Source organism: Scleropages formosus, chromosome 23 (assembly GCF_900964775.1).
Source record: "Scleropages formosus chromosome 23, fSclFor1.1, whole genome shotgun sequence".
NCBI lineage: Eukaryota > Metazoa > Chordata > Actinopteri > Osteoglossiformes > Osteoglossidae > Scleropages > Scleropages formosus.
In genome coordinates this window covers 2,079,742-2,096,824 of record NC_041828.1, presented here as the reverse complement: position 1 = coordinate 2,096,824, position 17,083 = coordinate 2,079,742, and the positions used below count along the sequence as shown (strand labels likewise).

At 46.2% G+C, this 17,083-nt stretch overlaps 1 protein-coding gene across 8 annotated transcripts in view; it reads left to right on the top strand.

Annotated features, from left to right (window-relative positions):
• adgrb2 (adhesion G protein-coupled receptor B2) overlaps positions 1 to 11,870 on the top strand; it is a 188,108-nt gene extending 176,238 nt beyond the window's left edge. For 6 of the 8 annotated variants that reach the window (XM_029248272.1, XM_029248268.1, XM_029248266.1 and 3 more), the window contains 4 exons: positions 2,172 to 2,207; positions 3,207 to 3,320; positions 9,236 to 9,289; positions 11,050 to 11,870. In XM_029248272.1, coding sequence (XP_029104105.1) covers positions 2,172 to 2,207; positions 3,207 to 3,320; positions 9,236 to 9,289; positions 11,050 to 11,226 — 381 coding nt within the window. In that variant the 3' untranslated portion in view covers positions 11,227 to 11,870. Of the gene's footprint in view, positions 1 to 2,171; positions 2,208 to 3,206; positions 3,321 to 7,865; positions 7,918 to 9,235; positions 9,290 to 11,049 lie in introns of all 8 variants that reach the window. The other 2 variants (XM_029248269.1, XM_029248271.1) reach the window with 2 other exon arrangements.
• Positions 11,871 to 17,083: the final 5,213 nt, after the last annotated feature.

The following is a 17,083-nucleotide window of genomic DNA, read 5'->3' as shown; positions in this document are numbered from 1 at the left end:
ACTCGTTGCATCACTCGGCCTCAATGTTTTTCACACTGTGTACAGAGAGCGGTGCAGAGCTGCCGATGGGTAGAGTAATTACTCCCCAGGCTCACTGGGAGAGAGTACACATGGAAGGGCTCTCTGCAGATCAAGTGAGATCCAACTAAGCAGCATTCGCCCTGGGCCTTCATTAGGGCAACGGGTCCCTCCCCCGCATGAAGTGCGTTGACAAACCCCGACATCAAGGCGCTTTGTTCTTCTCCATCTCTCCCCCCTTACAAACCCAACAATTCCTTCTTTGCTAATGGCACTTGTAAATACACAGGGATAGCGAGCAAGCGAAGGCTCTTAGGCCACCAACTGAACACATTCCCTTTTAGGGTCTTTCATTCACGAGGAACTCCCGGCTTCAAAGCAGTTGGTGAATTTGTGAGGTGGGAATAATGGCAAGGAAGAGTGGCACCGTTAAATTGATTCTTGAGAAATCTTGAAAATATGTCACAGATTGGCAGCTATGGATGCTTCGGAAGAGGCAACTGGTCCCCACTGCCAGCACGCAGGCCTCTAGGTCCAGCTCGAGACCTTTTTCTCAGCTGAAGAACCCTCACCTGTTGCATGAGTCTATCATGACATGTCAGAACCCACCAGGACACTTCTCTTGGAATGTGGGGCAAGATGAGGGGGAGTTAGGCCAAAGGGAGCAAATAATGACGGGGGGTGGGCGGAGGGGTGGCGTGATCCTTTAAGATTGTGAGGTAGGCGGAAAATGTGTGTTGTCTTGGTGAGAAGGTTGCTGGAAGGTTGGCATGTCTCCCAGCATGCCTGGGTCTTTTGGAAGGTAGGTCCGGCAAAGGGGGTTTACACTGAGCCCAAGTGGAGGGAACAAAATCCCTCCTCCAGTCCTAAGCTGTCTGTCTTGTAACCCCACTAATGAAGATGATAACATTTTCTTCTTATGCAGAGCAGGTACACCAACAGATGATGCAGTCTGTTTTTGCTGGCGGACTTGGGTGCAGGCCACCATGGCGAGGATGGCTCTCTGTATCCAGTCCTTCTGCCAGACCCATGCATGTCCCCTTATTGTTTTCACCTCTTGTCTTCTGCTCTGGATGACAGTGTCCTCTCTTGTGAAAACCCTCAAAGGCCCTTGTCTCCATGACGTTCAAACATATAGCTGTTCAGACATGCGGTTTCAGCCAGAGGTCTTACCCTCTGATGGCTACTTCTATGCATGCTTATGTGTATGTCTCAGATTTTGTGAGGCACAAAGACCTTTTGGAAGGTAAGAAAACATTCCCTCAAATCCTCTCGCTGCAAAGTTCAGAGGCACCGAAGTAGAGGACCGATTTGTTCATCTGTAGATCATTTTCACGTAGGTAAAAGAGCCATGGGTCTCCCTCTCACTTTACGTTCAGTCAAGAATGAAAGACACACTCAGCTCAGCTAAGGTGTCAAACAGCCCTGCAGGCAGTCAGGAAGTTTCTCCCGTCTCCGATTTTCATGTCGTGAAGGAATTTTTGGTTAAGACAGTTGATCTTTTTGAAGTGCAGCGTATCGTTATACTGCGGCCAAATGGTTTGTAGAATCATCTGCATTATATGGTGTGCCTTAGTGTTAGCTTGTGGCTAAGTGGTCTGCGGAGGTTCAGCCGGCCATCAGCAAACTCCAGCCCGGCTACGTAGCTACATGTCAACGAACAAAAGCTGTATAGTTGAATCCACATATACGATAGGATAAAGATAAAAATGAATAGGACATCGTTTCTTCGTTTCGCTTCTCATAATTCCCTGTTTTACTGTTGAATTAGAACAATCCCAGCCCAAGGCATTTTGGGAACACGGTGGCAGTGTCACAATTCACCGCCAGGGCTTTGCTCTGCTCATGTCCTGCTGCCACCGTTCTTAGCTTGCGTTGTCTCCATTGCTATGGAATTTCCACCGTACCGACACTGGCGTACTGATGCTCTTCGAGGCCAGCTGACCTTAGCTCAATGGAGGCTTGTTTTACTGTATTGGTGGAATCTGTCCATCCGAATTGTCGAGACAGCTCAGTGGACTCAGCAGGTTGTCCTCTCAGGTCGGCACTTCTGAGCCGGCTTCTTTCAGGAGACCTCTGGCGTTGCTTGTGTTGATGGTGGCCTGTGGCCGCTGGTGAACCCCTGTCATTGACAATGTCTTCTCTCCCTCCAGAGGAAAAGAGTACGATACTCTGAGCTGGACTTTGAGGTAAGAGCCTGCCCCTTGATCGCACACAACCTCGAGTACATCTAGGCTTGCTGACCGTGTTTTTGTTTGCTTTAGGTTTGAGTGGGTGGGTGGTGCAGGGGTGGGATGAGGGACGGCATCCAGTCAGGACGAGATGGGCAATGGATACCATTCCCGGCCGTGTGTCTACTCCCTGCATTTCATTTAGGATAGACTTTTTTATGGCTTTCTCCCATCCATGCCTAGCACAGTGCAATCTGGATGTTGAGATGTGAAGTGTCTGGTAGCACAGTGACCAAATGGGAATAGGGGTTCAGTGTGTCTGTGGTATGACTGAGCCAGGGATTCAGCAAATCTCCAGCCCAGAGCCGTTTGCAGCTCAGGTCACGCTGACAACAACCTAATTCCTCATCCAAACACATCGACTCCTTGCTGATGTAGTAGGAGGCTCATTGACTGGAGATTTGTGATCCATTGTTGCAGCACCATCCTAGAAGGTATGTTTGCCTGCTGGATGACTAACTCGCAGCAGGGCTGTAATTAATCTTTGTTGTTACGGCCGCATAGAGCATAAGGTGTTGTTTCTCGGGCATTTTTCTCGAAATGCTAAAGTTACAGTGCTGTTTTAGTGAGCCAAGTGAAGGTGATACAAACTGGAAGACCCCATGTGGTAAATGGTTTGGCCCATGATAAGCAGTTACAGTGTACAAGACCTACGTTCCTACAATATTCCTACACAAGAAGCACCTGTGATTCTTAGATAGCCAAGCCCAGCCTCCACAGCTAGCGATAAGGCAACGTTGATGAAGCAAGCAGTCTATAGGGCGGGCTATGCTCTAGCATCCAGCAGTAGTCAGATCGAGCTCCGAAATGATGAAGGAGCAGCTTGAATCTCATCTCCTCATCGCTGCACTACGCCCCACCGCCACCTCTGCCTCCCCCCCGACCCCCCAAGAAACCTCGAGCCGCCCTTGTCCTTTTTTCTTCTTTTTATTTCTTCATTGTTTGCCTTCCTTGCAGAAAGTGATGCACACTCGCAAAAGACACTCAGAGCTCTACCATGAACTCAACCACTCCAACAAGTTCCACACCATAGACAGGTATAGCAGGGACCCTGCCATGTCTACCTTCAAGGTAAGCTTCTGTTCTGCAGGGGATGCTCACCCTCTGTAGGAGCATTAGGGAACTTGTCTGCACTGCTCTCCGCCTGCCCTTCCCACTCCCCACCCCCGCCCAACAGTCACCATTACCACTCCGAACCTCTCAGAGTCTGACACAACCGAGGTTTGCTTCATTTCAGCATTGTTCCAGGAGTAATAAGCTCTGTGTCCAGTGTCTGTGTGCTCCTTCAGATGTATGAGCCACCATAATGCCCGATGGCTTCTCGCCATCTTTGTCCATTGGTATCATCTCAATGGGTTCACCTTTTCTGAGGTCTGAGATGAATCAAACCAAAGACTTTGGGCCTTGATCCTTGCTTCATCCTCTGCCGTAGAGGACTGACTTGCTGTGATGCGGCCTGCTCACCCGTTGGCAGATATTGCAGTTCAGGAGTTACATCAAACAACACGCGTGAAACCACCAGACCCTGTGTCATTAGGTCATGTGCCTCTTAACTGCAAGAGTTTTCTTTTTTTTGACTGTTGATATGACTTTTTATTTGTGCCTAGGAGTCCAAGCCATAACAACATCCATGATGTTCTGACACATCCTCCCGTTACTTCAGTTTGTTGGACGAATGCTGGCACTTCCATTTTTAATTGTTTAAGTGCATGCACATGTAAATAGTTTCCATTTTGTGATTTTATTGTTTTTTGAGGTTTTTGGCTCTTGTACACCTATAAACACAAATAATAAGCATTTTTTCCAAAAGGACCACACGTATGAGGAGTAGATGCTAACAGTGGAGAGCCGCTACTGATATACAAAGGGGTCAAGTGGCACTAAGAAAAAATTTGCTTGGTCTTTGGGATGCGGTTATGCGTGTTTTTCATGTGACTATTTCACTGTTATAGCTGTTGAGAGATTTTTTTAAAAAAGCAAACTGTGAGGTTCGTGCTCTTTGTCACTCCGATCCACAAAGGGTGATGGACTCGTAGCTCACTGCCAGTGTCCTCTGCATACTTTTTCGTTACATCAACTCAGTCCTGATTCTCCTTCCAGAATAATGAATCCACCACCTTGCATTGTCCTGCCCAGTTTCGTTGACGGACATTCATTTAAGCCACGAAACCGAGCGCCAACAATAGGATTAGCTTAACGCCTGCCGGAAACAAATGGGTGTGATTCAGATCCCTTTTGTGTTTTTACACCCTGTTAGGAAGGAAACATGAAATTCCTACTCATTTGTATCCGGCGGGTAATTTCATTAACATTTAAAAATGTGTTTCCACTGCAGCACAGTCTCCTTTTATGACTTATCGTGCCTTAATAGGTGTACTCCCTGTGGCAACCGTTGCTTGTAATTTCATATCCAGTTTGAGCCGAGCTGCAGATCGTGCTTTTTTCTCTGTTCAGTGGAAAGCATATTGTGATCTGAAGCATGTATAGATCACATGTGTGAAGTGGAGAATTAACACAGAGGCGACATACAGTCCTCGCAGTCCGCAGCGATAACGTAGTTTTTTTTTTTAGCTGTTAAATTATATATGACGCAGCACGTAATAGCTGGGAGGTGGTGTCCCGAATCCCATTGCAGGTTTCTGTTGTGTACAGTCTGTAATGACCAGCCAACGGGTGCCTATGGATTTTAATGTGTGTATCAAGAGCATCTCTGTGGGAAGAATTATGTCCGTCTGAAGATGAAGAGGGAGGTGCTTATACTTTTTTCTAAAAAAAAAAAATCAAATGAATGAATATGTAATAACAATCATAAGAGCCAAATTTAAAAAAAAAAAAAAAAAACACAAACCTTACAATCCAAAGGCAGCTGCTTTTGAAATAGTTGACAACATTATGTTGTGCCTTTTTGCTTGGAAATGAGGTTGTCTTCTACTAGTCCTACAAGCTCATTAAGTTCTAGAATTTCTTTGCCCAAGAGTCTGTTACTTCTTGTATTTTCCAAGTGCTTGTTCATTCTCAAAGTACCTCAGGGAGACCATGGAAAATCCAGCAGCGAAAAGCTTCTAGATGCTGAACTTTCAGGGTGCAGAGCTCAAGTGTCTTCCAACATGTAGAGCCTTTCCTTCCCCGCAGATCCCCATTATCTCCTCAAAGAGCCATAATGAGCCCCCTTCCTGCGAGATCCAAATCCCCTGTCCCTGAACCCCTTGATCTCCCTGACCGTCCTGCCTGTCAAAGACCTTTCTCTGGCTCAATATTCACTCACACAGGTCCCTCCTGTTCCACCACCGAGACAAACAGAGCCACAGTTAGCACGGAAAATGAGCTTCGTTTACAAAGAGAGTCAACGTAAGCATGCCAACCCTACCCCTAGAACCTGCTGTGATGTGCCAGTCTGTGTTTAGGATGTCCTCGGGACCACGGGCACCTGGAGGAATGGTGTTTTTTCTCTTTTTCCTGTGGTGTGGAGCATGTTGTTTTTCTGTTTGTGTGGCTGTGCATCCTAAATGTCCATGTTGTTGAAGATCATCCAAGCCAGTAAACAAGGGAGAATAGGTATCGCCCACCCCCACAGGCAGGGAGACCGGTCAAACCCAGAGGGTAACAGGCCTCGGCAATTTCATCAGCAGCACTGGAAATGAAAAATATGAAGCATACAAACCTTAGGAGTCATGGCTTATGAAGCCTTGCTGCATGATGATGAGGCTGGGGGTGGCCTGCGACTGCTCGGCGACGGCCAATCTCCTCTCCTCGAGCAGGTGGTTAACAAAAGGAGTCAAAGGGGAAGGCAACCAATCCTGGAGCGTGAAGTGCATCCACGAGTCTATCATCAGCTTAGTACACATATCGGCGAGAAATCAAACACAAATTCCTGCAGCCGCGTTGCACTTTGTACCATTTTTATCCCATTTCATTCTGATTTCCTCAATTTGCCACTTGATGAGAATAGCAGTGTTTCGGGTGGGGGTGGTGGTTGGTGGAACTCCACGAAATAGCGCTTTCTCAGAAGCAATCCATCTTGCACATTCTGCCACTGCTCCTCAGGCTTCCATGTCCTTGTTCTCCAACTTGGTTTCCTTCTCCATGCATTAGCTCACAAGTTAAGCCTCAGCGCACTTACCTCCAGCGCTAAACATCCTGTTGGCACATTAGCCAGCAAGCTAAGGGAGGAGAAGACTGAACCTTTCAACTCCTTGAGAAGACTGCTACTAGGTCCCTAGCACACATTGACCATTGATGTGGCAGCAAGTTATGAAGTGGTTAAGGCTGCCACCTTTGGACTCAAAGACCCATGTTTGATCCCATGTCCTGCTTTAATTCCCTTGATAAACATATTAATCCCGAACTGACACAGTAACAGTTTAAATGGGTAAATCTGACACTGTAAGCGACTTTAGAGAAAAGCAGCAGACGAATAAATGTAAATGTGGCAACAATTCGGAACACAGGAGGAGGGTCATTTGGTAATACGATTCCAGTTGTTTTATGTGTAAAGCTCTCTGTTTTTGTGGAGCTTCACGGTTTGAGGTCTGTCCAGTAACTCTGCTATGTCACAGCTGTGCTGAGGCATCGCCGGCGATACCGTGGTGCAGCACGGACTAACCCCAAGGTTTCAGGTCGGAGTCGAGGTTATTTGCGACCAGAATGCGAATTAGAAAGGCTCTCTAGCTGTCAGCCGTGTTACTTTATTCCCGTCTCCGTCTTTCACTGTAGCTCATGGTGGCGGTTTGATTCACCTCCCCTTTTCTTTCTTTCATGTGTAAGTGAGCTCTCATGCGCCTAATTGAACTCCTAATAGAATAATTAATTTCTCTCATTATGGCTTTTTAATTATTTTCATGCCTTCTGCATAATGAGTTCATATGTCTCTCTCTCTTTTTTTGATTCCCCGTTAAATTGTGAGCGCTGCAGAGGGTTGCCTGAGCGCCATCCTGGAGGTTTAGCTTTGTCATTGGCCTAATGAGCGGACATCTGGCTTGTTTAGCCGGGAAACCCGGTTGTCAATTAATACCCTCGCCCAGCTGTGATGAAGAGGTGTGCTTCCCCCCCACAGCGCGCTCTGTCCACAGGGACATGGGCCCCGCTGAGGTGGCCCACCCCAGCTTATCCCCCAGCTGTCCACAATTTAACACATGTGGCATAATTCACTTTTTCATTAAATGCAATAGATGGTAGTGCATAAATTCTGTTCTTTCACAACGTAAATAAGGAAAACTGAGAGAGGTTCCAGAAAAACACTCCTGTAGGTGTTCTGCTCTTGGCTGCATCCTGGAAGTGTAGGCGGAAAGGCTTGGGTGACCTTCATCGTCTCACTAAGATGTACATGAAGAAACAAACACTCTGGTGTGTACTGCAAACAAGAGCGGGTGGGAGAGATCTGGGGAGAGGACTCTGGGTTCTTGCTTTTTCTCGTGGGTGGTCTTCAAGTTCTCAGCACATCCCTGGTTGCTGGTTTGCTTGACCTGAATCTTTGGACGTGTATTCATTTCTCTACGAGTATGAGTGCGAGTGTGTGTGTGTGTGTGTGTGTGTCCTGCTCCGCGCTAATTCTATGTTTTTTTTTTGTTTGTTTTGTTTTTGGATGATTTCCTTCACACTGCATGTTTTCTGCCGTAGTTTGACTGTAGCCAGACAGTCATCAGAACCAAGGGCAAGAAACACAGAAAAGGTAAAGAGTGAGAAGCACTGTGAATGTAGAGATGTGCGCTGAGACTAGAGTAGAACCTCCTGAAACTAGAGCAGAACTTCCTTGGCTGTTGGCACTAATGGAGTAGAGCCTTTATTCAGTCTCGCCCCTACGAAATTTCCTCATCCTAATCGTGCTGTGTACAGCGTGCCTTCTAAACTGACCCTTTACCCCATTTTACCCTCAACATGAGCTTTATGTGTAGAGTCATTCTTTTGAACCCTTGACCTGTGACCTCGATGCCTTGCATTCACCTAGAGGCTGTCTTTTCTTCACTGTTCCCATCTCCCTCAGCTGGTCGTGGGGTTTGCACTGGTGTTTGGTTTAGGACTAACTGTTCTCCAAGGTGAAGCGCCATTAGTTGGGGGATGTATGATCTTGGGAAAGGAGAACATGGTCACAGGTGATGACGAGCTCCTTCAGACCCAGACTGGGTTTGGCACAGGTGTGTATTGTGTCCATTTCCTCAACATGGACCACGGTACCCAACAAACTGTCAATGGAAGTAATGTTATACAGCTGGCCCTCATTGTAGTGGGAGGGACCTGGTCCCTTGGTAGTTGAGGATCATTCAAACATCACCACCCAGCCACCTCCGCTGACCGTGGTATAGAAGTCATGCTTGTTCATTGACCCCTCCCATCATTCACACAGGGAGTGTTTATAATGAATACCTGGCCTTTAGAATTTGTGTATTATAGGGATCGATTATTGATCAGCATTGCAATTAATTTCCTCTGGGACTCTTGGGGACTGTTTTGATTGGCTGAGGTAACACTGTTTGAATGAAAGAAGGGCCCGGAAGAGAAGGATAAACCTGAATCTGGTTTAACCAGGAAGCTACAGTTTTACTCTTGCTTACAGGACCTCCCATGCTACAAGGTCCTCGAACCATGGGCAGTACTATGTCTACAGCTATGCCTCCCACGGGAGGTAATCACAAGTCGCAAGGTCCTCCTGAAAGTGGTAGTGCCATCTCATTCCACTAGATTTCAACCACATTGTTCCGGAACTTTCTTAAATGTTATCAGATGAGGGAAAACATGCATCCCAAGTCCTTTTGGAGGGGAACGAATTTGCAACCTTTCGGTCCATTCGGTTCCTGGCAACCATATCACCTGCTGCACAGGCATTCAGGGAGTATATTTGGCGCTGGGCGGTGCGGCAGTCCAAAATGAATGAGAAGGCACACGCACTCGCTGGGGGGAGCAGAGAATGAATCTCGCAGGGCAGTGAATGATTGTGACCCCCCCTACACCCTCCCCCCCCCCTTTCTCTCTGTTCGTTTCCACCGCCACAGAGGGAGAAGAGATGGAGCATTTCGTCTGCCGGAGGTGAAAAGAATTCCTCGAGTGTAAGTAGAAGGGGACAGACGGCAACGCTGTTTGCATGGGAGAGACAGCTGAGGCAGGTGGGTGGGGGTGGCAGGGTGGTGGTTGGGTTTGAATCGCCTCTCAGGAAAAGCATCAGCTCTCATGTCTGTTTTACTGAACATCACCTCGCTGGAGGATTTTTTGGCGGGAATGTACGTCCAGCTCAGGTTTGGCAAGCTCCCTGGGCCAGCATGGTGCCTGTGGCGCTTGGGGGGTTAGACAGAAGGCAAAGGCAGTTGCGGGTGTTGGATTTTTGAGTGGAGACTGGGGTCACACAGAGGTCGTGGGGGAATCAGTCTAAAGCTGCTTTGAATGGGGCTCTGAGACACATCCTACTGCACGCAGGTTTCGTAGGGAGAGAGAGATGCACAGAGACATTGAAGACCCAATACAAGAAAGCAAAGACATTTCTCCAAAGCAACTTACATTATTGAGGTTACAATTATTTATCCAGCTATGTCATTTTTTTTTTTTTCCCTCCCTTTCTTCTGCTGGAGCAATTTAGGGAAAGTACCTTGTTGAGGGGTACTACAGCCAGAGGGGGGATTGAACCTATGGATCCAAAGGCAATAGCTCTAACCACTGCACTACCAGCTATCTCCTAGACTTTTAGAAGTGTGTATATGCACTGGATCCTGGTGTTTGAAACATCCTGTTTGAGCTCATTCCCACAATCTTTCGACTCGTATCTGGTGTTCCCGAGTGCTGGCGATCAGTAACAAAATGACGAGCATTGCACATGTTTGTGGAATAAATCCCTCAACGTGTTTATTTTCAGTCATTTTAAATGAGTTTAAATTTGCTGTTGCTCAGGGTTAGAAAGGAAACTGAAATATTAATTTTTAGGGTTTTTTTGCATCATATTTATAGAACCAAACTAGTGATTAAATTGAGGGATGTATGTTATTAAGCTCGTATTAATTGCATAGTACAAGTATTAGTAAGACTTTGGATCTGTAAACATAATTCCAAACAAGTCTTCAAAAAATCATTTATTTCTAAACCCAACTGTGTTCATCAAAGGAAGGGTGTGTGTGTGTAACACCTACACACAAATGCAAGGAGAATCCTTTCACCAACTACCCCCTGCTGAGATAGAAGAGAGACAGAGAGCCGAGTGCCGTCTTCTGGCACTGATGTGTTGTCCTGTCCTCTCCATCAGATGAGTGCACAGGCAGCCAGGTGATCGATGTTCTCCAGCACATGACACTCTTCGGCAGAGAGAAGATTGATGGCAGAACCCAAACCGCTCTCATAATTACAGTGTCACTTTTTCACGTTGCGTTTGCCTGCATGGGAGCAGCTGAAAAATGCACATCTTTCATCATCATCTACATGCAGTTAATACATTTTTATTTTTATGTTATAGCAGCCAAATTTTTCCTTCCATTAACTTTATCGGATCAAGATATTTTGGAATAGATCCAACGGTGGATGAAAGTTATGCAACTGTTCAAAGGCCAAAGCAAATGAGACATATGATTGGCTGCCCTGCAGCTTCATCGGGACAACTCTGTTGCTTTCGAACCCGTGTCATATTCAGAAAAGGAAACACCAGTCGGAGTTTGGTTTCATTAATCACATTGCAAACAAGAAATTCAAACAATCCCAGATGCACCTGTACACCCAGCAGTGTGACTGAGGATGGGGTGGATTTACCATGAGACGTCTAACAGCTCTGTCCCCTCTTCCCCCATCCCCCATCCCCCCCCCCCCCCCCCCATATGTTCTGGCTCAACAGGACAAGTCGACCCCGGACGACCAGCACTCCTGGGACACTTTTAAGACCATGACCCTCGGCCCCTCGTCCGGTCCCAACGAGCAGAAGGACAAGTTGGAGCTACACAACAAGACCTGGGACGCGCCCTCCGCCATCACCCCCGACACGTCCGAGGGGGACTTCCAGACCGAAGTCTGAGGCCAGCGAGGAAACAGCAGACACACACACACACACACACACACACACACACACACACACACACACACAGAGAGAGAGTTATACGCAAGCATACAGCTCATGTTCAGCCTCACAAACATGCAGATGCGTAAAACTGTCAGACTTACCGGACTTGCGCACTAACAAACAAGTTTACATCCTATTCTAAGACTCACACATCCATGTGATTCATACACACGCTGTCTCACACACACATGTTTACGGCAGAAAGGACAAACAAGGAAAAGAAGACTCTATTTTCACATAGACACTTTAACAAAAGGAACGGGGGTAGGATGTGGGGAATTTTTTTTAAAAAAAAAAGCAAAAACAAAAAAACTGTTTCTGAAATGTCTTGATTTTTCTTCGGAAAGGATTCTCTTTCACTGATTTGATGATGAAACCAAGTATTTCTGCACCCTTCTTTTATAGAAACTGATTTCTCACAGATTTTTGCCCATGATCGAGTCCTTTAGACATGTTTTCCTTCCCCTATACCTTTGTTTCCTCGATGGATGATTCAGGCTTTCTCTCATGGATGACAATGAGGTGGGGATGTGGGGGTGGGGGGGGCGGCGGGTCATTAATAAATGCCGTCCACTGCTTTTTCTAGCATTGAAGATAATGGTCCACTCTCATCATGTCTGTGCTGTTGTGTTTTTTTTTTTTTTAATTTTAGTTATTTTTTTCTGTTTTGGTTTAGTTTTTGCAAAAAAAATGAGGAAAAAAAACTTTGAACAGAACTTGAGGTGTGTCATCGTCCGTCTCTGCCAGGAATGCATTCAGTGGCTTTTCTTAACTGTGTCCTGTTCTTCAAGGGTCCACTTTTAAAAGGATTTCCAGACCTCTGTTTAAGTCCTTTCTTGGTTTCTTGTGCATTTCACATGACGAGCTGCTTTCGGGAGCCATCCGTGCGCTCAGTCTACGCAGTCAGCTGTAGGACCAGCGCTGGCGTCCAATGGAGGAATGGTGACCACGTGATCAAAAGCGGTCATCCGATCATTTTCTCTGCCAAATCCATTCTGTCCCCCAAATGCTGAGTGCTAACCAATTTAAAGATGGTTAAAATACAGTAAAAATGTCAAGCCCAATTTATCACCCAGCGACCGTCTCCCTCATCTGGGGAGGCCAGGTTCGAGCACGACCCTTTGGCTGAAAACTTCTACGTCTTTGCTCTGCTGTCTTCAGACCAGAGCTGCCAGAACGGGCCGAGGAGGGAGGTTGGAAAATCATAATTTCCGGGAACAGGGCGGATGCAGTTGTGCGACCGCCTGTAGCCTTCAGGTGGACGGCTAAAGGGCGCAGCCCTGAGAAAGGCGTTCGTTTCTGAATGATAACTGTGTGGGCTCCCTCAACTCCTCCAAAATGTTTGCTAAGCAAACACGCTCATCCAGGGTTGGATACAAGGTCAGCTCTTGTTCTCATGGCACATCAGCTCTGCAGCCCAGTTCCGCCGCAGGCCATGTAAAGGGACAGGCAAAGTTAATTACACTCCATTAACGCGTGACTGGACCTCGGCTCACCACATATAGAAATGACCGGACAGTTCAATGCATCACAATATTTTTAAAGTGTTTTTTCCAGAAATGAAATAGGGGACAAAAAAAGGTATAAATTGTGAAAAAAGACTCAGTTTCTACATCTGACGTGATTTACTTGCACAAGACTTTGGATAACAAATATTTTATTAAAAATGCAGTTTTCATAAGTGTCTTAAATGCTGCGCCATCTTCCAACGTGGCATCTCCGTTTTAGTGTCTTGTCATATTTCATTGTTTTGTTAAAATCAAATTTGTCTATATTTACTTAACATCTATTCATGTATGACAAGAGTACTGTCATGTGAAATACATATAAATACACACACACACACACACACACTACCTGTATGATACATTGGAATGACCGGTCAGTTGCATGACTAAACCTGCCCCAACATTAGCTTGGTTACAAGGAAACAACCTCTACATCTTTCTTCATGAAGCCCTGCCATCCTCCATGGGGTTTGAACCCATGGCCATGTGTACAAGTGCACTTCCATTTGAACCACTTCTTAAATTCTATGTCCTGTAGAGGTGCACAGCGTGCTGTTATAAAACCTGAAATTAAATCAAAGCAGCTTCCGTCACCAAGTTAAAGGATCTCCTGGCCGGTAAGGCCTCCGGTCTCTGATGCATTGGACTGATGCTTTCACTGGGAATTTTGCGTGCAAGTGTGTGTGTGAGTGACGTGATGAATCAAGGCTCAGCATCTGAAGCGTCCCTCCATTGTTGTCAGAGCTGCCCGTGTCAGATTGTCTTTACAGCGGGTACATCTGCTCTCTTAAAAAACCACTTTTGTTGATCAAGGTGTGTAAAATTGCACGTCCATCAGCCTCTCCCTGCCATGTCTGAGGCTCCCCAGGTTTGACAGATCTTCTGCCTACGTTTTGAACGAGCTGTTAACTTCTTGTGTCTTCAAACTGTCTCTTTGCGGCAGCAGAAATGCCTTCGCTCTCTTAATATTCTGAGATTGGACATTTTTACTGCAGTTTGTCCAGTTTCAACATTAGAGGCATGTTAAGGTCAAGGGTCTCATGGGAACCCGCTGTTTAATGTATTCGCTCTGCACCCGTATTCAAGGTTCAGTGGACTGGCCTAATCGGGCTCTGTGATATGAGGTATTCCCCAGAGACAGGATCTTCTCCTTCTTGAGGAACAGGGCTGCTTTAAGATGAAGGTTTCATTGTGAAGGAAGCACGATGGGCTGCGAACCCTATCAGTCTTTACATCACCAATCTGAATGCTGAATAGCCCCAGTCTCCAGATATATTCGCATAACACTGTCCTGCCTTCCTATAGTCTAGTGTAACAGGCCACCGGTCCCGGCACGATAATTGAAGTAAACCACTGGTTCCCGGACTTTAGCATAGCGCTCTCCATGGCTCCTGCCTGCAGAAGTTTGACTCGAGGGGACAGGTAAGTACTACTTCCCCACCTCGCATTTGTTCCAATGAAGCCAACAGGTCTTTGGTCGCCTTAGTAATGTATATTGTTTGACAATTTGTGGTGATGCTAAACTTTCCGCCAATATTGACAGTTGCTCGTTCTTTCCAATGGTGTCTTTGTTCTCTGTGTCTGTCAAAGTCCTCGTGGGTCCTATCAGTCGGTGAAACCATTCCACGGTTAGGTGATCGAGGAAGGATCATCATACTAAAATACACTGTGAAGGTCATTAATGACATGTCCCTCTTCTCGCCGTGATGGACAGCAGGGCTATGGGTCTTCGGTCTTGGGTAGATCCATGTGGGTGCCCCAAAGGAGCAGCGGTAGCGTGAACGGCTCCAGTAGGAACTTTTCCGACCCTCGCCTTTGCCCCTTCCACTTGTCGCTCCAAAGCTGGGTAACTGAAGACGAGGTCGCCGAAGATTGGTGTGGAAGCTCACCCATACTTTCATCGAACTTCCCCATCTCCGTCTGGAGGAAACTCGGCAACTGCTTAAATAATTCTGACTCGTGAGAAAAAAGAAGAAGATAGGAGTTGCTGGACTTTTCAACAGTTCCACAACTGCTGCAGGGACATCATGTTGAGAGCGAAGATACGGGAGGCTTGGGGAGAGTTACTGACCTGCCAGCGCAGCAGATGAGGTTTTATCTGGACACATTGTTAATGGGGTGGGACTCTAAAGCCGTACAATCTGAAATGCACCTTTTGTCACATTTTCCATGATGGGTCTTTGCCAAACCAGCATGTTCCCAGCAGGCATAATAAGAACTGCTAGTTCCTCTGCCAATTTCCATTTTTACATCTAAAATGCTATTCTGTGAATGCTGTACTTTTTGATATAGTAGGTTTTATATGGAAATAAATTTTCAGACCGAGTCAAGCATAAGTTTGTGTCGTTTCTGACACTTGCATGTTGAACAGGTGGTTGTGGGACCATTTTTCAACTAGTCTACCAGAAGCGGTCACTTGACTGTGCAAAGGTTTTCCTTTTCTTTGCTGCAAATTATTCTTTTTTTTCTGAGACACATTTTTTCATTTCGTTGATTTTCTTCAGGGGGGGCACGGTGGCGCAGTGGGTTCGACCGGGTCCTGCTCTCCAGTGGGTCTGGGGTTTGAGTCCCACTTGGGGTGCCTTGTGACGGACTGGTGTCCCGTCCTGGGTGCGTCCCCTCCCCCTCCGGCCCTACGCCCTGTTTTGCTGGGTGGGCTCTGGTTCCCTGCGACCCCGTATGGGACAAGCAGTTCAGAAAGTGTGTGTGTGTGTGATTTTCTTCAAAGCCACGTATAACTATTCACCTGTGTATACAGCTGGGCAATTTTCTTAACTGAAGAATTTCAGGGTAAGTGCCTTGTTCAAGGTAACTGCAGCAGGAGGTGTGATTTGAACCTGTGCTTTCAAACTCCAAAAGCAGCAGCTCTAACCACTATCCCACCTGCTGCCACATACATGGTATGTAGTATATGTTTTGTCTGAAAATATATTTTCGTTGTTATAGTTGTTTATGCGGTGTTTCCGGCACAACCTCCCAGAGCCTTGTGGGTAATTTGGAGAAAAAAAAAACTTAATTTGAAGGGAAGCGAGAAGAGAGGCAGCCGGAAACAGGGAGAGTCAAACACAGAAAATACATTGGGTTAATGCAAGAGTCATGTTTTTTGGCTGCACCCGAGAGGTTTTGCCTTTATGCGCAATACAAGCGGTGCTCCGAGGGTAACGGGAATGGTGTATGAAGACTGGAATGGGTGAGTCGTGGTAGGAGCACTGATCAGTGCCGTAGCGTTTAATGAAGCTCCAGCAGGACCAGAGTACGAGTCCCTTATTAAGAAAGATCTCTGTGCTCCCTTGTTGGTTCATCTCAGCGTGCCATCTCCAGCCCAGCAGGGGGAGCAATGGTTATGGAACCAGACACGTTTCTAACACCAAAGACGGGACAGGACAAGTCAACTGTGTCTCCAGAACCTCCATCCCACGCTGGTGCTTTTTTTTTGGTTCGATTTTGCATGTCTGTTTCAGCATGAATGAATCGCTGGAGGGTTGTGCAGTCGCAGAATTTAGCAGAATTTGGCCTCTGTTGGTGAGAAAAGGCCACTGTTTAGCGAGGCTTGGAAAGAGCAACGAAAACGTTCACACATTTGACAGCCATGCTACGCTACGGAGATGAATTCCCGAGGTGGATCCCGTCCTTCTGTTCTGAAACCTCAAACTCGTGCTTCTCCAGCACAGTTCGGCATTTGTCGGTAACTCTGTTTGTGTTGCGTTTCTTAACGCTGTTTTACTTGATAATCTTACAACAGCATTGTTTATAGAGCTTATGATAAACAACATATGATCGAGCAAATAATCTTAAAAAGTTAGTAATTCAACCTGCTTTAAACCTAAATATGTAAATATTAAATCTAAAAAAGCTTGCAGTGTTTAATGGACTGGAGTGTGACGAGTTATGACAGAAACTGCATGAATGTTGTTCATCTCTCATGTCTCACCCAGCAAAAAAGGCACAGCAGTTCAGTGAGTGGCACATGCGAGCAATAAGGATGCAGGAAATTCTCCTTAGAGAAAATCAAGTCCCAGCAACATGACGATATGAATTTGAAATGATAAAAAAATTGAATTTTAAATTTAGTGATTTTTTTTTTTTTTAAATAATTTTAATGTCTTTTTGATTTGAGATGCTTTTCCATTTATTATGGAATTTTTAAACTGAAAGGAAATAACCAATATTACGCTTGCCTCACAGGAACTCTTGACATCTCGCAAGAAATTTTCGGTAAGCAATGGTGGGGTCAAAGGTCGGTCCAAAAACCCACCAAAACATGAGCAGCAGTGAATTTTGAGGCCTTTTCATCTCCCCGCAGT